We start from the raw sequence: 23438 nt of genomic DNA on the forward strand, positions 1-23438 counted from the left end.
AGCACTTCATTAGAGCCAACTGCCATGCTCCATGCAAGACCTTAAAATGAACAGCTTGTTCAGGGTTCAAGATGCATTAGGCGAATATTCTTACCTCTTCATTGGTGTACCAGTAAAGCGACGAATCCTTTAACACAAACCAATATTTCTTCCATTTTTGTGAAAAATAACTTTTAGCATCTTTCTTTTTCCAGAGCCAGCCTTCACACTCTCCGCGGCCGAGGTCCTTACAGGAGATCCGCCGTTTGCTCTTGCTAGTCCCTAAAATTGAGACCAATTTAAGAGCACACTTAACTGCAGTTTCCAGTAAACTGAAGGCCTTTTTTACTTTAATCTTTTACCAATATGTTCACCAACAAACAACTCTGGGTAAGCAAAGGGAACATTGTTTCCAGCGTTAGAGTCGCATCTAAACATCTGTGGTCAACAAAACTCGCGTAATGCTTCAAGGCCCTATTGTAAAGAAAGGCAACGCGACTACAGTTTGCTATTCGTTACATTTAAGAAGACATAGCGTGCAGAGAAAGGCATCATTGTTTCCTCCTAAGCACATCAGATTTCTGAAGTAACAGCGAATAAAAGGTACTTAATGACTCATGCATTTGTTCAACATATACTCCTCCGCATATTTCCTTCATTCCTGACTATTCCTGACAGGATGACACACCGCATGTCACATAACTTTATAACAATCAATCATGAAATGCACTTGCTTGTCACTCACTACGATAGGGTGAGTCAATTGGCTTTACTTGGAAGGAACTAGATACAGAATGCGACATTCCTCACACTTGCTTTCCACAAACACAGATGTGGAATGTGTGCGCATCCCGAGTCATTATGAAGATTATAAAATAATTCAGATTTACATATCATATTGGTGAATTTGGATCCTGTTATACAATTGCCAATGTCAAACTTTCGGCCACATCCCGGCCTTTTGCGAATTCCAAATTGCGAAAAATAGCGAATCGCAATTTGGAATTCGCAAAATGGGATGCATGTATATTTTCGCAAATTATTTGTGATTCGGTAAAAATCGCAATTTTTACCGAATCGCAAATAATATGCGAATTCCAAAGTGCGAATTCGCAATTCCCATTGATTCCTATGGGCCAAAAGGCCCGTAGGGATCAATGGGAAGGCTTTAACAAATTGCGATTTTCTTTTTGAAAATCGCAATTTGTTAATGCATTCCAAGGGTGCACAGGGGGGTCCAAAGGACCCCCCCCCTGCACCCCAGAAATGTAATTTGAAGTGCATGTTTCACACACACATGTCCTAAGGACATGTGTGTCTGAAACATGAACGTTTAAAAAATGCATTTTTTAGCTTTTTCAAAACTTTTCGCAAATTACCACGAGGTTGAACCTCGTGGTAATTTGCACCTCCTAATTGCTAATTCGCAATTAGAAAAACAATCATGCATTGCTTTTAAGGAATCGCAAATTTGCGATTCCTTAAAAGCAATCGTATTTTTGGAAATCGCTAAAAATAGCGATTTTCACAAAAATGCATGATGCATCCCAAAAACGTATGATGCATCCCAAAAACGTATTTAGGAAGTGCAAACGGCCGATTTTACCGATTCGCACCGTTTGCACTTCCTAAATAGGTTGATGCATGTGGGTGTTTGTGTCTTTTGGGGAGACAATAGTTTGCCCGCCATAAGCAATCAACTTAGAGGTACCAGTCTTAGACCTGTCAGCTGTAGTGTTGTCTTTCTCTAAACGTTTGCCTTCTCCCTCCTATGTTGCTGCATTCGTTTTTAGGGCTTTAGAACTCTGTGAACTTTACCACTGCAAACCAGTGCTGAAGTGCTTGTGCTCTCTCATTTATAAATGATCAAATTGGCTTACACCTGTTTGGCAAACTTGATTTATGTATAATGCCTTAGTAAAGTGGTATATCATATACCCAGGACCTGTAAACTAAATGCTACTAGTTGGCCTGCAGAACATATTGTGCCACCCACTTAAGTAGCCCCTTAAAAAACATGTCTCTGGTCTGCCATAATAGCCTGAACACAATTTTAAACTGCCAATTTGAATTGGCACTATAACCCCCTGCCAAGCTTTAAACCCCCTTTTGTTGCATATCAGTCACCCCTAAGGTAGGCCTTAGGTACCCCATTGGGCTGGGTGCATTGTAATTAAAAGGTTGGACGTGTACCTTCAAGTTTCACATGTCCTGGTAGTGAAAAACTCCTAATTTTCTTTTCAGTACTGGGAGGCTTACCTCTTCCATAGGATAATATATGGTTGGCTTATTGCCTAAGTTCCAACTTTTACACTGGAACAGGTAAGCATTTCAGTTTTGATGTCTGAGAAATTGTAATAAAAAATCCTCTTTAATGGCAAAGTTGGATTTTAAGTTACAATTTTTAAAATGCCACTTTTAGAAAGTTGTGATTTTTATTGTACTATTTGTTGCTTTCAGCCTGTTCCTGGGCTAGGATGATGAGGTGGAGATGGGCACAGACCCACTTGCAATTTAATAGGCTGTGCTCTTTCTTCACAGAAAGGACTTGTCATCTCTGCATTGTTTATGTAGCCAGTTGGAGCCAGGGCAGGAGAGTCAGGAAACTTCAAGTGCCTCAAAGGGATTTCTCTAGAAACTTATCCTACTTCAAAGGAGGCACCAGGTATAAAAATATGACTGTCAGACTTACTTTTCTGTTCACTTTCTGGCCCTTTAGGAGGACTCTCAGAGGACTACCTTCTGCTGTGGCCTGTTGTATACATCCGAAGACTGCCTTGCTGCACCTGGAAGAACAGCTTTGCTGCCAGAAGTTTGCCTGTATCACTCAGAGGCCTACTCTGCTGTTTGAGGCTTGTCCTACTGTTGAACCCAGGTCTACCAGAGAGACTCCAATGGCTAGGTGGCTTGCCCCCTGATAAGAGCCCCAGGGCAGAAAAGGCTCCAACTTTCTTGAACTCACCCCTGGACACAGCCTGAGTGAGTCCTAAACTCCAAGTCATGCCTCTCCAGTCCTTCACCCTCAGTGGAGCTGCTAAAGGTGACAAGATGGCCAAAATCCAAACCCTTTTGGCTAAAAATTGCTCTGAGAACCGAGAGTAGATCAGTACCATCCTGCTCGTCCATCCGCCCAAGGGGCAGTGCCAGTCAGTCTGAATTCGTGGCAGCTCCCATTGCGTTCTTCTCCCCAACAGCAAGTCCTGTTCAGTTGTCTTTCGCTTTTGCCAAAGGGTATCTGGAATCATGGAACTTTCGCTGGGTACAGCCTCCATTCTTGTACCGCTGGAGATTTTCGACTTCCAAAAAGAGACTAAGTCTGAATGTAGAAATCCTCACAGTGACTTCAACCACTGGCTCCCCGATGGTGACACTCACTCCTCAGACACCACCTACAGCCTTGCCCCCACTTCTTCAAAATTTCTTCGAAGTCTGAAGGTAAGCGGCAACCAGACCCAATCCCCTTTTGGTATACGTCTCGCACTCCATCGCAGTAGGTCATTTTGTTTTGTCCTCATTCTACGATCAATTTCTCATTGCATGTTTCCCTCCAAGTGAGAAACAAACGTAGTTGGTTTGCTGATGATAGCCATTTAATGCAGCAAATAGGATGTAACCATTGGGCTAATTGAACACACTTCCCAGTCATGTACCCCCTCCAAACTTTCTTTAAGCTTTGTGGCTCACATGCAACTTCCATTTGACAAATGTAGTTGACATACTGAACCCATTCTATGGAGGATGGGGGTTCTGATTATATCCATTTTTCTGCATATTTCTCTTCATGCTAATAGTACCTGAGCAGCATGAGAGTAGCATCTGGATTTGTAGAGGGGAGTTGGCTGAGGTTGTCGAAGCCTGTGCTGGAGCCACCAACTGACAAGAAGAAGAGAACCAAGTACGAGGTAATCGGTAAGTAAATCTTTTTATATTTTTATTTTAAGTTAATTTAACTCACTGACAGGCAGGGTGAGAAAGTCACAGTGCCTTCAGCCTCAACTCCAGAGCTCTTAATCGTGGCCGATTATAAACATTGTTTAAAACGGACCATGATTGAGGCACTGCTGTTTTTTTTTATCAATGCAATCCAGTAGTTTAAATATTTGCCCCACCAGTTTTAGTTGCCACTGGCCCCCACTACTTGCATCTGTTTTTTTAATGTCATTTACATGGTTTAGTATCTTCCTTGTATAGTGGTCCAAATTGCTTCAGCAGCTCATATTCTTAATTCCTGCATAGACGTTAGGACTTTACCTCTTTCGGCCTCAATTAATGTATCTATTGAGTTCTTGGATCTAACTGCCTTGTTCTTCCAAGCTAACAGACATGCACTGTTCTCCCCATATTCAAAGTGTTGCATAGTACTAGCTTACCACCTGTCCTAAATCTTCTTTGCGAACCTGGCCTTGTGCTCAACAGTGCATGCTCTCAAATTCTGTTTATAAAATTATTAATTTGCGGGGGTTGTTTGACAGAGTGCGCCTGAATTTCTATTTCTTTCTCTTGATTGATATCTGTCAGCTCCTCCTCCTGTCTACATGACTCTAACCTGTGCCTGTACAAGATTGTGCTTATTATTTCTCTGATACAGGCCTTGTATGTATCCCTGACCACCAGACATCTGGCTGATACCATATTTAAGTAAAAAAAACTCCTTAGTTGTATCAGTTTCTTCCCTGCAGATATACTCTTTTAGCAATAGGACCCTGTTCAACGTCCACCTCTTCCTTCCTATTCTATTGGGAAATTCTAGGCATATAGCCACAGCAAAGTGATTGGACAGTAAAGTTGGAAGATGGGTGACTGACTCCACCATATTTATCATGCCTTCATCTAGGAGAAAATAGTCGATTCAGGAGTGACACACATATTTTTTACTATAAAAAGGAAATCCATTCTGTGTTACAAACTTTCTATGCCAGATGATGACTACATTTAGATCACTTATCATCTCCTTTAACTTGCGGCCCATTTTAAGAGAAATTGTATAGTTGGATTTAAATGTCCTATCTTTCTCTTTATCTAAGACTATTTTCAAATCTCCTCCTACGAATATGGGAATCTGGGTTTCTAATAAACTATATTCCAATGTTCTTAAACATGTCTGGTCGTCACAATTGAAAGTGTAGTAAACGGCACATGACCAACTCAGATTACCGATCCCTAGAGTAGCAGCGAGGCACCTTCCTATACCACCCGTTTTATCATTCTTTAGCCTGACTCCTGAGTTTTTCCTTACGAGTATTGTAGTGAAGGCAGGGCCCTGCTTGCACTCATTGCTATGTTGGCATGAGCTTATTAGAAGTTTAAACGCCATTTTGCCCTTTTGAAGCTTTTACACACAACACTACATGTGACTGTTGTTGTAAGTTAGGCTGCGTGAAATTCTTCACATGAGAATGGCTTGTTTTCAAATATCCCTAGACTTGCGTATCGACCTTAGTCTGCACAGTGAGTGCTGACGCCTCCAAGGTTATCATAACAATGTTAGGTGTTGTTCAAGCTGATCGTCTCATGCTCTAGACATAACATGCATGCAGCTTCAGCTAGCTGAAATCCTGGCGTCTATAATATCACACTGCATGCATGATTTGAACACTTGGAGAAAAATCTGTTTCCAGAGAGAGAGAGCTTTTGCAGATCCTGATGTGATTCACTCCTGCTGATCTTGGAGGTAGTGGTTTCCCCATTCAAGCCTAAGAGACCTTCTAATATTATATAAAACATAGCTCCTAGCTAGGGAGGGTGGAATATAAGGCACTATAGGACCTGTTTCCACTATCATTCTAATATGATTTCTCTTTTTGGGTTTTATGGAATCTTAACAATGCTGATCGTATTATTTTTAATCATATGCCTGCTTATCTTAGCAAAAATACTGCATCTTAGAGCACGTAGTTAAAATAAACATTTTAAACTTTATCGTGTCTCTTTTTACCCATGTTGTAGACTGGTATGAGAATATAATGAAAAAGTGTTCTTGATTCCCACCATTCCTGAGTGTATCCTAAGTCGCATGTTCTGGGTTGTCTAATCATTGGTACCTTTGCTATAGGACGAAGAGCTAATACGACGCTGATGCTAGTTGGTTAGGGGGTTCTAGGTACTAAGGTGAGTTTTTTGGTCCACCACAATTCACTGAGGTCCTGGGTCTCTGTGCGCACTTCTGTATGGGAGCAGAATCCCTGCAACATGGCGCACCTAACGATGTGGTCTTATATTTAAGACTCTCGAGTAGTGCTTATAACAGTCCAAAACACCCTCACTATTGTGTCCGGTTGACAGTGGTGATGGAATAACCTACCTATAGTTACATAGGTTTTCTCAAGTTTGATAATTTAAAAAGGTTTGTACTTTGAATTACAACCTGTTTATGCTACATTTCATTGCATTGTCTTTTCTCTACTGTGTCCTTATGGTTGACGTTGAGATCTCACCGCATAGTAGGGTGGCCGTCCGCAATCATTTGCTGATGTTTGGTGTCACATTGGAAGGCATGGTAGTTGTTTTTGTGGTGAGGTGCTGAAGTGGCGTACCCATTTTAACTCTTCTACTCATGGGTTACCTTTCCCGCAGTTAATGCAGCATCTGAGACATTTCACATGTATACTCCCACAGCTGTTCCTCTGAACTACACCCCATATAAGACACTGGAGATTCCAATTACTGCCTGGCAGCATCAAGTTTGGTTTAATGGCGCCCTTCCCCAACCGGTTGCACGCCGCGTCCGCTTTACCTCACGGTCACTATTGATGAGTTGCATTTGCTCTATACCTCTTTGGTTGGGGTGCACCAGGCTCTAGTACAATACGTATCCCACAACGTCTAGGTGGGGCCACCTGGCGCTGCGGCGCAACTGGCTGGATTGGCTGGGATGAACATTAATCCTGTCTTGGTTAATTCGGTTATGGGCAAGCGGCTCCAAGATAAGAATGATATGCCTTTTTGGCTTGCTGAGAAATTTGACCAGCTGGAAGCAGTGTTTCCTAATACGAGTCCTGTTGAGAAACACAGGATTCTAACAATAAGTTTGCAGAAAGACTTAATACAGGAGGTTCCTGATTGTGAGACCTGGGGTAAGATTTTTGCGACAGTCTATACTAAGGGCTACGGCACTCCATCCATGGCTGTCCTACCCTCTGTCATTAAGCGTGTCCAAGATGAACACGGTGAGGAGGCAGCTGTTGAATTGGGAATGAGACTCGGAGTGTTTGAAGTAGTTTCCGATCTCGTCCTTGCTAATGTTTAGGGAGATGCAGTGAACTTCCAGGTGTCTAATGCTTTACGCGATGTCCCCGATGCTGAGAAGCCCCGGCATTTACTGAAAATCATTGCGGAGGCTTATGAGACCATTGGCCGCAATAGTTTGGGTGTTAAGCCTTTTGCTAAAACAGCAGTGCAAGAGCAAACTAAGGTGGCGACTTCTGATAAAGATGAATGCACCACTTTTCCAAAGCAGAATTGGAATAAGAATAAAAAACAGGGAAAACAGCAACATAAACAAGAGTCACTTCCTGCTTCGCCAATACCTGTGTCTACTGAGCGCACGTATGACTTGTGCGACGGTGCTAATATTATGTCACCAGATCATTTTCAGGTTCCTGATCAACGTTCTCCTCACTCTTTGCAGGATAAATCGTTCTCACCAACCAGTGGAGGAGACATCGGCAGAGGACGGGGTGCCCAGCAAAGCTGCGAGCAGCCTTGCAAGACCGAGGGTAAAGGCAAGCAAGATGACTCTCTGCGTCAAAGACCCCATATTCAGAAGAAGAAAATTGCTGCTTCAACAACGAGGTATGCCACGGATAGTGAGAATGCAGCTTCGGAATCTGACATGGGTGCTGACGCTGGTAGACAGCGCAGCAGAAATTACAGTAGTACGGGAAGCATTGCTTCCATTTCTGAAGGTGACAGCAACTGACACGCTCGTTGCTTTTGAGACAGCTGACACTAGAGTGGCTCCCCCTGAAAGACTTTATGAAATAGTCCTTTTAATTGAAGGTGACATACAGCGTAATATAAAAGGTGTATTTTGGGAAAATCTGACTACTACCTATGACATTTTGTTAGCAGAGGCTGATTGGCCCCCAAACTTCGTTCTGCCTACTCCGAGAGGGGAGGAGGTAATCCTCTCTAGTTTCGCACACATTGTGCCGAAGGAGCAGGCCCTGAATTTTGCAGAAGAGTGAGCTAAGTTGCTTGCGCCGGCGTTGTACCGTACTCAATGTGGATGGGACAAATTTTCCCGTAGGCATGAGATACCATTGCGGTCTGTGCCACAGCCTTAATCCCAATATACCATGCGACGTGAAGCGAAAGCTCCAATGGCAGAAATCCTTGACCAATTGGAATATCAAGGTGAGATTGAAACGTGTGTGTCTTCGATGAATAATCCTCTTTTTACTGTGACCAAGCCTGATGGCTCATACCGTTTGGTATTGGATTACCGACATTTAAACTTTCATTGCTGGACCACCGCGGTACAGAATACTCACAGTTCTGCCCTTGTGGATAGTCTCGTGCGTAAAAGGTTTAGGACCACACTTGACATATCCAATGGCTTTTTTAGCCATAACATGTTCCCTATTAGTAGTCAATGGACAGCTTTCACCTGTGGTGTTAAACAGAAACAGTTCCGAAGATTAGAAGAACAGTCCAGGCGTCTTTGCCGCCCGCATAGTCTCTTTTTTAGAGAGACTCGACCCTGATGCATACTCGTATGTTGATGACATTTATCTCACTGATGAAGAATTATGGCCGCATTTGTGTAATGTTGACCACATCATTTGTATGTTTGCGGACTTCGGTTACAAATTTAACTTTGCAAAATCACACATTGCATAGTACACAGGGTTGTTCTTGGGCTCAGAATGACTAACGTGTTTCCAAAGGTAGCAGAATTAAACACAAAATGCTATGGGTTCGAGTCACAGAACTTAAAGAACGTCTGCCTCTCATGTTTGTAATTCATACTCTTGGTCACCAACGCGTGGGGGTACACGCTGTTGATAACTGTCTTGCCGATGAAGCAGCCAAGACGGCAGTTGCAACGTATGTAGTCGCAGCAGTTATACGTTCCAAAACTAAGATTGATGATGACATCTTGGCAGCTATTGCCGTAACAGAGAAGGAAGGTAATTAAACTAGAGGTTTCCCTTCTAAATATTTGTATCTTTTATGTCCTGATAAAGGTCCCTGTGTGAGAATTAACGACGTTGGTGACAGGTAGATTCCCAATGTGGACGCAGGCAAGCCTTGATAACAGCAGCTCACAAGGGCATGGCCTCGGCTCACGCCGGCGTGTCGCTACTGTATCTCTCTTACAACAACGTTACTGGTGGCGTAGATTGTACAAAAAGACGCATGATTATGTCCTTCATTGTGATATATGCCAGCAGAATAAACCTTCAACTGCTGCACGCCCGCCTCAGACACAGTTGTACATATCTCATAAACCCCTCGGGTGTGTTTATTTAGATCACTGCGGTCCTTTCTCCTCAGATACTGCGTATAAGTACATCTTCGTTGTAGTTGATTCGTATACCCGCTTTGTTTGGGTGTGGTCACACCGAAGTTCTGATGCCCGAACTGTCATCAGGGATTTGCGTGTCTTTGTCTGAATTTTTGCTTGTGGCACCTTTCATTCGGACCAGGGTCCAGCATTCGCCTCTAAGGCATACAAGGATGCCATGCGTTCATTGGGGGTCCAAGTCAAATTTTAGTCTCCATACAGGCCTGAGGGCAATTCAGTTGTGGAGCGGATGAACTATGACTTAAAGCAATCCTTGACAGCTAGGGATTTAGGTACTGACCGGAACTGGCTGGTCCATCTCTATAGCATTCAGCGTGCACTTAATAATCTCCCTAGACGGTCTCTGGGTGGGTGGACCCCATACAAAATGCTCTTTGGCATCAAAATGTTTGTTCTGGACCTTGAGGGTCTAGACATGGGCCTTTGACGTAGATGAACTTTCTGCTGTTTTACAGAGCCTACGAAAAAGAGCAGAGACAGTCTTGCAAAGGAATACTTGCCCTCCACATCTGATGCTGCTCTTCAGATCCTGGTAGTTGGCTGGCTACCCAGAGTCGGTGACTTGGTCCGTGAGAAGGTGGAGAACAAGAAGGAGTTTGGCCCCTCATATTGTGCACCTGTTCCTGTACTTGGAGTGCAGGGTACAAGAACAGTCATTTTACCACCACTTCCTGGTCGCAAGGAAAACAGGTACATTTCAATTGACAAATGTCAAATTACAGCGAGTGGCCGATTCATCTTAGTATGACTCCAGCTGTCTCTTGTCCAGCAAAGCTGAGAAATTCTGTTTTTGCTCCGGCGAGTTCCACCAGGCCTGACGCTGCCATCGAGATGCATACAGTAACAAATCCTTTATTGAAACCACCGGCTGGTGATCCCCTTGATGACACTTAGTATACATACCTCACAGATTTGTTGATGCCTGTTTTGCAAACATCTGCAGTTAACCAGTCACGCTTTTCATTTGACACTGACTCTACTACATCAAAGTCCCCATCGAAAATTTCGATTTTTGCTGTTTGGTTAAAAAAACATTTTTTGATACCCCCATGAACTTACATTTAGCTGGTGCTTTTTTCTATTTTTTTTATTCATGTCAATTGGATTTGTGTTTTTTATTCCGTTTTGTAAATGGACACTATGTTAAAGAAAGATCTTCAATTAGACTAATTGATGGAACTTTGGCACCCCACTCCTCATCTCACATCGAGAAGAGGGACCAGACTTTTGTTAACATTACATCTTGGCCCGTTTTAAATGGGATAGTATGGGATGCTGTTAAATTTCAGATTCATGGCCACACTGAGGTTATAAATGTTCCCAAGGTCCTACGTGTTTCAATGGGAGATGTGGTTAAACAAAATATACGTTCTGATGATTGGGATGTCCAGGCCGTAGAGGCTCGGTTTTCTGATTTGAAATATTATGCTGCCTTTGACATTGAAGATTTGTATTTAGACTCAGCCAATTATGCTGATTTGTTTTGTCACCAACATTATAGCATTCATTTTCTGCACAAAGCAAACACATTTAGAAATGTGGTTAACTACACAAAATGGGAACATTGTCCAGCTCCCGTTGAGGGCAGCTCAAAATCACTTTTGAAAAAGTTTACATATTTTACTGACTTTAATCAATCTAATCCTGACTCATTTTATTTTAAGATGACTGCTAAGTCCTCTTCCAAAGTTAGACTTACCCACACTAAATTACTATATTCTAAGTCCTTTCTTGACCAATTAGCAATGGGGGGCTATGATATGTGGAGAGATACTATTGGTCTTCAATCTGTTTTGGGTTAAAAAAGTTGGCAAGTACAGGGCACTGAAGCTTTGCATCGTGCATGCCTCATCCCGAACCATATGTTGTTTTTGAATTTGACTATTTCACAAACCACTGGCTTTGGATTGGCTACGTCTAAAAAATTAAATGCTCCTTCTCTTCCTGATTTGGGAGAATACCATAAATGGTACAATCACACCGAGTCGTTCCTTAGTGAATTACAGTCTCTGCTGCTAAATTCATCTTTTAACATTTCCAGTTTTGATTCCCAAGGTTGGTTGTTATGGCAAAAAAGTTCTGATTTATACCATCATCGTTTTTTGGGTCTGGCCCCGGGCTATATACAGGTGAGGGGGGGGATCCCCGTTTTGAAAGTGACCATACTGTTACTACCTACTCGGTAGGCAAATTATGTCAAAATTGGCTCAAACATTCCACATTAGCATCAGTTAAGCTCCATTTGTCCAAATTAACTGAAGATGTTGATCTAAATGATTTTGGTAAAGTGCTTGCAGTTGTTCAGCATTAACACCCTTTCTTACCGAATTTACACATTGAATAATATTGTTTCATCTGTTGTTGATATTGTACAGGATGAAGTGTCTGTTTTGCGTCATGGTCAAAATCAATTGTGTTCCATTATAAACATTAAAGGCTGGTAAAGTGCCTTAGGACTACATGAATACTCCCTCTCTATTTTTACCATTTAATCTGACTGTGAAACAACAATTCATGTCTATAAAGGATGCTGCAAATTCACTTTTGCATATTAAAAAGTTAGAACCATTGCCTTTTTCTATTGCTGAATATAATTCAGCAGTATGGTTTGATAATATTGCCTTTTCCACTATTTAAATTTGATTCATGTATGAAACACTATGCCATAGGCAGATATGAACCTTTGGTTAGCGCTTATCTTCATGAAGTTTGGTGTCTGCCATTCACCTATAGGTGCCTGAGGGAGGGTAATGAAGTTTATTTGAAGGGTCAAGATGGCACTTCAACACCTGATTATTCATTACTTTGCAGGAATATCCAATTGCATGGCTCGTGCAATTCTGAAGCCCCAAATTTAGCATGCATTTTAAAAGGAAATCCTGTCCCTGCTGTGACTCTGACTTTCACATTGCTAGCAAAAGGTAGTTATTTGCATTTAAATATTGAAGATTGCTGTGGTATGCTGGCAGGGAATCATACATTGTAGACTGTCTCCCAACGTGTAGTTTGTTGCAAAAATGTGCATTTCCCTCCTCCGCATGGGAAGCTCGATGTATCCATCTGACTTTCCATTCCGACTTTGAAATCAGAGTTCAATAAGATGAGTCGAATAAGGGCTCTTTTGTCTCAAAAAGAAGTCGCCCTTACTTCTTCCCGTGAAACATTCGTCCTTCACTTGGCAAACACTCAAACCGAGGTGCATGCACTTTTGAATACTGATCTCCTTCGGCATTTCGGTGCCTAGATTCATATTATCTTCAATGCCTCGTCAACCACAGGCTTGGCGCACTTTTTAAAATTGTAAGTTCTGGCCTTGTGACCTCGTTCCAAACTATATTTGGTGTGATACCAGCATTTTTTCATTTTATTTTTTTCCAGCCTCTTCAGCGGTTTACCGTTGAGTCTTGTCTTGGCTGCCGGTGTTCTGCGGTTAATTTGCTTGCTCAAAAATGGCTGCACAATCTGTGTCACACGACAACCTGCCCCGGCTGCTCCAGCTTCGTAATCGGATGTTTGATTACTTTGCAGCGTTACCGCTGGCTACTCTGAGTGTGGCGTATGGATTATCTTTCCGGTTTTCGTACTTTACATGCCTGCCGCCTGTCTTCCATTGTCTGGATTGAGATTTTGAATCCTTTCTGAATTTGTGTCTCTGCAACACGGTGTCTTCTAACCCGGAATATAATCTACTATTGAGTCCCTTAGTTTATCATGAGTTAGACTGTTCTGGTATTGGAATAATGGCCTGCGCAGCGGCACATGGAGTCCTAGGTAATTGGAATAGATGGAATGCAGCCCATGACTTTCTGGCACGCAATTATCTCGAAGAACACCCGAGTTGTCCTCCGATTGTGCTAGAGGCTCCGGCTGTCGAAGAACATGTGTGTTCCTTCCCATTATTAAATTGGATGGCTGAAATGTTTGAGAACAATGACTTCCTCTTGGAAGCAGTTGCAACATACTGTGCTTATACGCTTTTGGATTGAAGTGGTATCGACTTCAAACACGTTTTTTGGGCTCATGATTTTTTTCATTTATTTTTTACTCTGTTGACATTCTATGCTTTGGACACAATACAACCCCTGCTTGATGTTGAGTGAAATCATTTTTTTGTGGTTACTAATTCAGAATTTTACTCCCAATTGTCCAGTGTGGCAAATTGTGAACTTGGTTCTGTCTCACTCGAACTTGAACTCTGTGTTCCAAATTGCCCCCCTTTCTGTGCGTGTTCCGATCAAGGGAGGTTGCAGTGAAGGCAGGGCCCTGCTTGCGTTCATTGCTTTGTTGGCATGGGCTTATTAGAAGTTTAAACGCCATTTTGCCCTTTTGCTGCTTTTGCACACAACACTACATGCGATTGTTGTTGTAAGTTAGACTGCGTGAAATTCTTCACATGAGAATGGCTTGTTTTCAAATAGCCCTAGACTTGAGTATCAACCTTAGTCTGCACAGTGAGTGCTGAAGCCTCCAAGGTTATCATAACAATGTTAGGTGTTGTTCGGGCTGATCGGCTCATGCTCTAGACATAACATGCACACAGCTGCAGCTAACTGAAATCCTGACGTCTTTAATATCACACTGCATGCATGATTTGAACACTTGGCAAAAATCTGTTTCCAGAGAGAGAGAGCTTTTGCAGATCCTGATGTGATTCACTCCTGCTGATCTTGGAGGTATGGGGTTCCCTATTCAAGCCTAAGAGACCTTCTAATATTATATAACGCATAGCTCCTAGCTCGGGAGGGTGGCATACAAGGCACTATAGGACCTGTTTCCACTATCATTCTAATATGATTTCTCCTTTTGTGTTTTATTGAATTGTAACAATGCTGATCGTATTATTTAGCAAAAATACTGCAACTTAGAGCACGCCGTTAAAATAAACATTTTAAACTTTATCGTGTCTCTATTTACCCATGTTGTGGACTGGTATGAAAATATAACGAAAGAGTGTTCTTGATTCCCACCATTCCTGAGTGTATCCTAAGTCGCATGTTCTGGGTTGTCTAATCATTGGTACCTTTGCTACATCACATCTCATATCTCATATCCCTTCTCCAATGGACCTGACCCTTCACCACATTTAGCAGCAACTGATTTCCTAGCTAGTCCAGAGGTGTGTCCTAAGGATTTTTGAGTGTGTGTATTTTCTCTCTGCATGCTCCCCACTTAACAGTGGTCTCGGAATGGGAATCTAGGAATGGGTATATATATCTAGGGGCATGATTTATCCTCATTTTCAAGGTGTAGCATCCTTTATGCATGCTTTTCTGCGCTATTGAGAGGTTGCTTCCTCTATCTATGTCTGATGAAGACCCTATTACAAATCAGTTAACAGGTCAAAACATCAAAATATTACTCTGCTGACTTCAACATACTATTGTATTTAACATATACTTTAAATCTCAAGTTGCAATGTTGAGAACTTGATATTATTGGGTCAACAGTGCATTTAAGGAATATTTTATGAATATTTTATGAAACTGTTCAGAAGCCCCTATTTGTCAATATTGACTGTATTTTTACTTTTGACAGCTATCAAAACTCTGTACAATTTTCTGAAAGAGGTGTCATGTATCCTGTATTCATGCTTTAGATGTTTAAGCATATAACACATCCCCTGAGAGAACCATTGTTTTTTTTTAAATCTTAAACAGTCAAGCATGTGACGAACCACTTGTCCCATGGCGAGCAGTCCAAGTTGCGGCAGAAGATAGGATCCCTTGATGTCTCGAGTACTTCAGAGAGTCTTCTTAAAGCACGGCCTGGAGTTTTCTACCAGTGGGACCTTCTTCTTCAGGTGGAGTATCCTGAGGCCCAGGGAAATCCCGAGGAGGTGGGGATTTGAGGTGCCCGATTTAACCTGTACAACTGATTGTGACTGGAGAAATTCTCCAACTAATTCTACCAAAGTTTTCATAATCCCCACCTCTTTTTGCAGCACTTAATATTTTCCTTGTTGTAGTATTACCCAGTAACTAATGCTTTAATAATGTAGAACTCTTCTGCCTACAGGCAGATCTGTCTTGAGCTCCCTAACACTCCCCTATTTAGCTGAACTATCCTCCCACCCGACAGGGTCCAATATGGTTCCCTTCCCCACTGTGACTAGAGCCTGGCGGTCTAAGGGTTTCCTGGAAATGAAGAGAAGACCTCACTAGCATCTTCAACTCAAAAGAGGAAGTGATAAGGTTCTCCTGCTCCTGGGGGCGCTAGGTGGCGCTTGACCGTGATGGCCACGCTTCAGTGAGGCTCCCGCCGACCCGGGCGGTAAACTAAACATTACCCTCATCCTCACGGACATACACTGTCCTACTTAAGCGCCACCGGACAGCGGAACGGGTGCTGACTCCGGCGGTGCTCTTTTCTTGCCAGAGCAGCGCTGCCTGACGGAGTGGAAGCTGTGGAGCCCTGATGCGGAGGCTGGCTATGGTGGTCTGGAGCGCTGGGGCGGCTGTGGCAACCAGGAAAGACCGGTGCTGTGCGGGCCACATCGTGTCGGTAACAACGGCGGTTGAAGGCTGAGGGAGGGCGCTGGCCGCAGCGAAGCCGCTCAACAGCTCTGGTGAGCAGCAGGAGAGCTCTGGGGGGACTGTACAAGGCCGGCGGGCAGCAGTCTTGGAGTGCAGCAGTGAACGTGCTTGGAGGCCCGCGCTACGAAATGGATTCCTGATGATGCGGCCTGTGACCCGACTGTGGGTCACATGAAGTGCGGGTGAGCCAGGGTGCCGGAGGGGAGATGGCCAAGACCATTGCGCCCCCCAAGACAAGGGCTGTATATATGTGCGCGGGGGCAGTGACACCACTAAGGCTCACCCCAGACTGAAGGGGGTGTCCACGAAGCGGCAAAGAATCAAAGCCGCCATTTTGGGTGCTGCGATTGGCGGCAGCGTCTAGAGGTCCCACACAGGCAGGAGGTGTCCCGAGGGGCGCTGCCCCTGACATATCAGCTGCTACGAGATACAGACTACCCCCAAGATCAGGGTGCGGGGTGCGCCTGATTACCGGCCGACCCCTGACGTCCCCCCGGGCTTCCTGGCAGCCATTTTGCGACACAGAAGGGCTGCTGGTTGGACCACCTCCTTGAGCCACCTTTCAGTTGGAAGCTTAGAGTGGGGCCGTGAGTTGCGGCAGCAGCAGCGGCGAAGGATATGAAGCGGGCCCCAGAGATACGGAAATAGCTAACCTTCCTGCGCGAGGTGGGCCCACAACACGTACACTGGTCAGCATGGGGAGAACAGAGGCTAAGCAGGCGAAACTGTCCTTTGACTCACGGAAGACACCTGGCTCGAGCTCCAAAGAGCGCACAGAATCTGATTTAACAGACCAGAGAAATGAGGACTGGAAGGCGTTACTAGTGGGGATGAAGCAGAGCCTCACATCCATAGATTCCAAGATGGATGCCATGAATAATAGACTGGAGGCGGTGGTCGCCAAGCTTTACCAGCATGATGAAAGGATTTGGGAGGCGGAACAAAGGGTGTCGGGGTTGGAGGACAGAGCGGCGGCCAATAAACAACATGTGCTCCAGATGGATAAGATGCTAAAGGTAATAGCGGACAAGAATGAGGAGTTAGAGGCACGCTCACGGAGAAACGATGTACGAGTTTTGGGCCTGGCCGAATTGACGAACACCGGGAGAATGGAGGACTTCATGGAAAAGCTGATGACTGATCTTTTTGATAAAGATTCCTTCTCAGCACACATGACTATTGAGCGGGCCCATGGATCGCTGGCAGCACGCCCGCCTCCGGGGGCGCCACCGCGCCCGGTGATTGTGCGCTTCCTGAATTATCGCAACAGGGACACTGTGTTGCGCCTAGCTCGAGAGAAGGGGCAAGTATGATATGAAAATGCCACCCTGGCCTTCTATCCTGATTTCACTCAGGTCGTGCAGGAAGCCCGCCGAAAGTAGGCAGCTGTGAAAAAAAAGCTTCAAGCACAAGAAATAACGTATGCCATGTTGTACCCTGTGAAATTAAGCATTCACCACCAGGGAAAACAACATCTCTTCAACTCTCCCCAGCAGGTGGAGGAGTACCTCAAACAGGCCCCCAGGGCAGCATTACAGGAAGCAGCTTCACGCAGAAGATCCCACTCGCAGTCGCCCCTGTCGTAACCGGGCTGAAGTCACGCCACTGCGAAACACTGTCCGCAGCAATATAAAGGCACAGTGACCTCCTGAGAACTTTTCCGAGTTGGTGTTGTATCATTGCTGTTTGAAAGTTGTTATGACATTTGTCCGCCCGGACACTCGCTTCCGTCCCGCCATTGCAGCCTCCTTACTTAAGTGGGATAGCAGGTAGGTGAAATAGGGAGGTTGAGTGGGCAAGGCGAGTGCCCCTAGTGGACCCCGCATGAGGGCATACCCCTTTCTATTGGTATCATTGAACTCCAGGGGGTAAGAATGGAGCTGGTTGGTTACATAGTTGGGTTGGGGGGGTGACATACTCGGCAATTTGCTGGAGCCGGAGTGGGCGGGGGGGGTAATTGGGGAGGGATGGGTGCGCAATGCCTGCTTGAGAGACCAGCGAGATATACACAAGAGTAAGACTTGTATAGCTAGGCGTAATGACAGATACCACGGACAATAGAAATGATCTACATATTATTTCATGGAATGTGAGGGTGTTGAATAACCCGCGGAAACGGAGGCAGGGGCTAGGGTATTTAGACCGACACCATGTACATGTGTCCCAGTTACAGGAGACCCATTTGCAGCCCGGTAGCACGCCCCAATTTGCAACGAAGTGGGTGTCCCATAGATGCTTTGCATCGTACTCTGGCTACTCCAGGGGTGTGGCCATCCTTATTAGGCAGGGAGTCTGGTTTGTGCTGGGTGGGGTGGAGTCGGACTCCAATGGGAGGTACTGCCTGCTTTGGGGGAAACTGAACTCACACAATGTGACCATCGCAAACTACTACGGCCCCAATACAGACGAAACACGCCCCCTACTCCTGCTTAGAGGCAAACTCCAAACGCTGGGGTCCACATATGTAATTTGGGGGTGGGGATTTTAATACGGTAGTAGACCCACAAAGTGACCGGTTCCATGCCACGGCGGCGCACTATACCACTGTGCAGCGCACCCTACATGACACACTATTCTCGGATAACTTGCTTGATGCTTGGCGACATTGCCACCCCTTGCAGAGGGAGGGGACGCACTTTTCCGCGGTTCATAACACGTGGGCCAGATTGGACTACCTGATGGTGACGGTGGGCATGGCGCATTGGATTGGTAGGGAGGTTCATCTGGCCCGCACGTACTTGGACCACTCCCCGGTGCTGGTGATGATGCAAAGCCCGATAGATCAGACCCTATATCTTAATTGGCGACTGAACACTCTACATTTGCAGGACGCAGTGTTTAAAGCGGAGGTGGAACAGGAGATTCAGGACTTCTTTGCTAGGAATATTGACTCGGTGTCTAGCTTAACAACAGTCTGGGAGGCTTTTAAAGTGAGAGTGCGAGGCTGGTGCATCTACAAAGGCGGGGGTATCCTTAGTGACCTACATAGAGACCTGCGCAGACTGGAGGGCGAGTTAAAGGCACTGGAAAGAGACATTGCGGGAGGAGGGGAGTCAGGATCACTGAAGGCTAGAATGAGGGAAAAAGTGATGGAATATGAGGAGGCGGTGGATAGAGAAGGTACATTTCGGGGCAGGCCCTATCTGGCAATAAACAACATGTGCTCCAGATGGATAAGATGCTAAAGGTAATAGCGGACAAGAATGAGGAGTTAGAGGCACGCTCACGGAGAAACGATGTACGAGTTTTGGGCCTGGCCGAATTGACGAACACCGGGAGAATGGAGGACTTCATGGAAAAGCTGATGACTGATCTTTTTGATAAAGATTCCTTCTCAGCACACATGACTATTGAGCGGGCCCATGAATCGCTGGCAGCACGCCCGCCTCCGGGGGCGCCACCGCGCCCGGTGATTGTGCGCTTCCTGAATTATCGCAACAGGGACACTGTGTTGCGCCTAGCTCGAGAGAAGGGGCAAGTATGATATGAAAATGCCACCCTGGCCTTCTATCCTGATTTCACTCAGGTCGTGCAGGAAGCCCGCCGAAAGTACGCAGCTGTGAAAAAAAAGCTTCAAGCACAAGAAATAACGTATGCCATGTTGTACCCTGTGAAATTAAGCATTCACCACCAGGGAAAACAACATCTCTTCAACTCTCCCCAGCAGGTGGAGGAGTACCTCAAACAGGCCCCCAGGGCAGCATTCCAGGAAGCAGCTTCACGCAGAAGATCCCACTCGCAGTCGCCCCTGTCGTAACCGGGCTGAAGTCACGCCACTGCGAAACACTGTCCGCAGCAATATAAAGGCACAGTGACCTCCTGAGAACTTTTCCGAGTTGGTGTTGTAACATTGCTGTTTGAAAGTTGTTATGACATTTGTCCGCCCGGACACTCGCTTCCGTCCCGCCATTGCAGCCTCCTTACTTAAGTGGGATAGCAGGTAGGTGAAATAGGGAGGTTGAGTGGGCAAGGCGAGTGCCCCTAGTGGACCCCGCATGAGGGCATACCCCTTTCTATTGGTATCATTGATCTCCAGGGGGTAAGAATGGAGCTGGTTGGTTACATAGTTGGGTTGGGGGGGTGACATACTCGGCAATTTGCTGGAGCCGGAGTGGGCGGGGGGGGTAATTGGGGAGGGATGGGTGCGCAATGCCTGCTTGAGAGACCAGCGAGATATACACAAGAGTAAGACTTGTATAGCTAGGCGTAATGACAGATACCACGGACAATAGAAATGATCTACATATTATTTCATGGAATGTGAGGGTGTTGAATAACCCGCGGAAACGGAGGCAGGGGCTAGGGTATTTAGACCGACACCATGTACATGTGTCCCAGTTACAGGAGACCCATTTGCAGCCCGGTAGCACGCCCCAATTTGCAACGAAGTGGGTGTCCCATAGATGCTTTGCATCGTACTCTGGCTACTCCAGGGGTGTGGCCATCCTTATTAGGCAGGGAGTCTGGTTTGTGCTGGGTGGGGTGGAGTCGGACTCCAATGGGAGGTACTGCCTGCTTTGGGGGAAACTGAACTCACACAATGTGACCATCGCAAACTACTACGGCCCCAATACAGACGAAACACGCCCCCTACTCCTGCTTAGAGGCAAACTCCAAACGCTGGGGTCCACATATGTAATTTGGGGGTGGGGATTTTAATACGGTAGTAGACCCACAAAGTGACCGGTTCCATGCCACGGCGGCGCACTATACCACTGTGCAGCGCACCCTACATGACACACTATTCTCGGATAACTTGCTTGATGCTTGGCGACATTGCCACCCCTTGCAGAGGGAGGGGACGCACTTTTCCGCGGTTCATAACACGTGGGCCAGATTGGACTACCTGATGGTGACGGTGGGCATGGCGCATTGGATTGGTAGGGAGGTTCATCTGGCCCGCACGTACTTGGACCACTCCCCGGTGCTGGTGATGATGCAAAGCCCGATAGATCAGACCCTATATCTTAATTGGCGACTGAACACTCTACATTTGCAGGACGCAGTGTTTAAAGCGGAGGTGGAACAGGAGATTCAGGACTTCTTTGCTAGGAATATTGACTCGGTGTCTAGCTTAACAACAGTCTGGGAGGCTTTTAAAGTGAGAGTGCGAGGCTGGTGCATCTACAAAGGCGGGGGTATCCTTAGTGACCTACATAGAGACCTGCGCAGACTGGAGGGCGAGTTAAAGGCACTGGAAAGAGACATTGCGGGAGGAGGGGAGTCAGGATCACTGAAGGCTAGAATGAGGGAAAAAGTGATGGAATATGAGGAGGCGGTGGATAGAGAAGGTACATTTCGGGGCAGGCCCTATCTGGCACGGGTGTATGGAGAAGGGGACCGACCCGGACGGGCACTGGCAAACGTGGTGCGCCCTCCTAAATTCAATAACTATATAACTGAGCTGCAAGACGAGCAGGGCCAGACGCCCAGGAATCTCCCTGAACAGATGACTACCCTAGTAGCCTATTACAAAAAGCTTTACACTTCACAGAGGGGCTCCCCTTTGGACCTACAGGGGTATTTTGAAGACACAGCATTGGCGTGGCTAGGGGACAGACAGCGTAAATTTCTGGCTCTGGAACTGGAGGTAGATGAGATCACGGAGGCAATTATGCACATGCCGTTGGGAAAAGAACCAGGGTCAGATGGCCTTCCAATAGACTTCGATAAAACTTATGTGTCAATTTTAGCACCCATCCTGAAAGCGGTATTCTATGAGGAGCTGGAGGAGGGTAGTCTGCCGTCCACCATGCGGGAAGCCCAGATAATATCCCTGCTAAAACCTGGTAAACCTCCAGCTAGCTGTGAATCATATCGGCCCCTATCACTCCTGAACAGTGACACTGAAATTTTAGCGAAATGCTAGCAACACGGCGTAATCTCCTTCTAGACCGCATGGTGCTACCCGACCAAGCAGGTTTTGTCCTGAGCCGAGCAACGTCCCACAATCTTTGAACCCTCCTGGCTGTACTGCAGGATGTAGACCCAAATAGCGCTGCGGTGGCGGTCTTCTTAGACGCCACCAAAGCGATCTACTCAGTAGAATGGGATTATTTGATGGGGACACTGAGCTATATGAGTATGTCGGATTCTTTTGTGAACTGGATTAAACTGTTATACACGCGGCCACGAGCCATGGTACTCCTCAACGACTCACTGTCCAAACCCTTTATAGTTACTAGGGGCACGCGGCAGGGGTGCCCGCTCTCCCCAATGCTATTTGCCCTAGCAATAGAGCCCCTGGCTGCGAAATTACAACAGCACCATAACCACAGAGCCCATGTGTACCCCTCCAGGCAGTTGTTAGTCTCTCTTTATGTGGATGACATAACACTGTATATCCATAGATCGCAGGATAACCTCAATCCGGTACTGCAGGAAATTACTAGGTCCGGGGCCATAGCTGGGGTGCAGAAAAATTGGAATAAATCTGAAGTCTTCCTCTTGATGGACAAAACACCGCCACACCAGCTGGACCACCCTTTTGATATGGGAAACAGGGGACTTTAAGTACTTGGGCATTCATGTTACTAGAGATAAAGATGCAATAATGCGCACTAATTACGTGCTGGCCATGGACAGGGTGACGGATAATGTCTCTAAATGGATAAAATTGCCCCTCTCGATGGCAGGACGGATATCTCTAATCAAGATGACTATACTGCCGAAATTTCTATACCTGTTTATAAATGTCCCCTACTACCCAGGCAGATTCTTTTTCAACACACTTAAAACGCAGCTGGTGCGGCTCATATGGGGGGTAACAAGATATGTAGGTGAGCAACCCAATATACCCTTGCGGGCTCGGGCAGTACTTGTTATAAGAAAAAGGCCAGCAAGGGGTTTTATTGTCTTTCTATTTCTCAGCACTGATAGGACCTGTTATAAATAATCAGAGTACCTAAAACTGTTTTTAATCAGTGGCTGTGCTATGTTAATAGCTTTTAGTAAAGGAGTCCAAAAGGATCAGTACAAACAGTGTTACCACACTAACACAGTAAATATAGTAAATAGTGAATAAATGCAAAAAACCAGGGTTTTGTATTGTCTGAAGGTTATTATTTGTTTTCAAGACAAAAAAGTATATTTTTATACAAAAGAGATAAACATTCATATAAAATAGGGTGCAAACATAGATACTATTTAGATATTCAAGGTGTCGGTTGTTTCCTCCTTTGATATATCTAAATCATAAGTCCAGACTGCTCAAACACAATGATACATTGATTTCAACTCCAAATCAGAAGAAAATCAAAGATGACATATTAAATCAAAATGCAGAGTTGGACTGAATAGTCGACGTTTCGGTCTCTTTGGGAATTTTTCACAAGACCATCATCAGGACAAAATAATTCTATATACAGTAGATGACCCTTTTTACTTAGTTAGAGACA

The 23438-nt window shown here is 45.3% G+C and overlaps 1 protein-coding gene across 2 annotated transcripts in view; it reads right to left on the reverse strand.

Annotated features, from left to right (window-relative positions):
• The window catches only part of CNKSR2 (connector enhancer of kinase suppressor of Ras 2), a 1783347-nt gene that overhangs the window by 455770 nt on the left and 1304139 nt on the right, over nt 1-23438 (reverse strand). For both annotated transcript variants that reach the window (XM_086934554.1, XM_086934553.1), the window contains one exon: nt 95-261. In XM_086934554.1, coding sequence (XP_086790680.1) covers nt 95-261 — 167 coding nt within the window. The remainder of the gene's footprint in view (nt 1-94; nt 262-23438) is intronic.

This window comes from Lissotriton vulgaris, chromosome 8, assembly GCF_964263255.1.
Source record: "Lissotriton vulgaris chromosome 8, aLisVul1.2, whole genome shotgun sequence".
Classification (NCBI taxonomy): Eukaryota; Metazoa; Chordata; class Amphibia; order Caudata; family Salamandridae; genus Lissotriton; species Lissotriton vulgaris.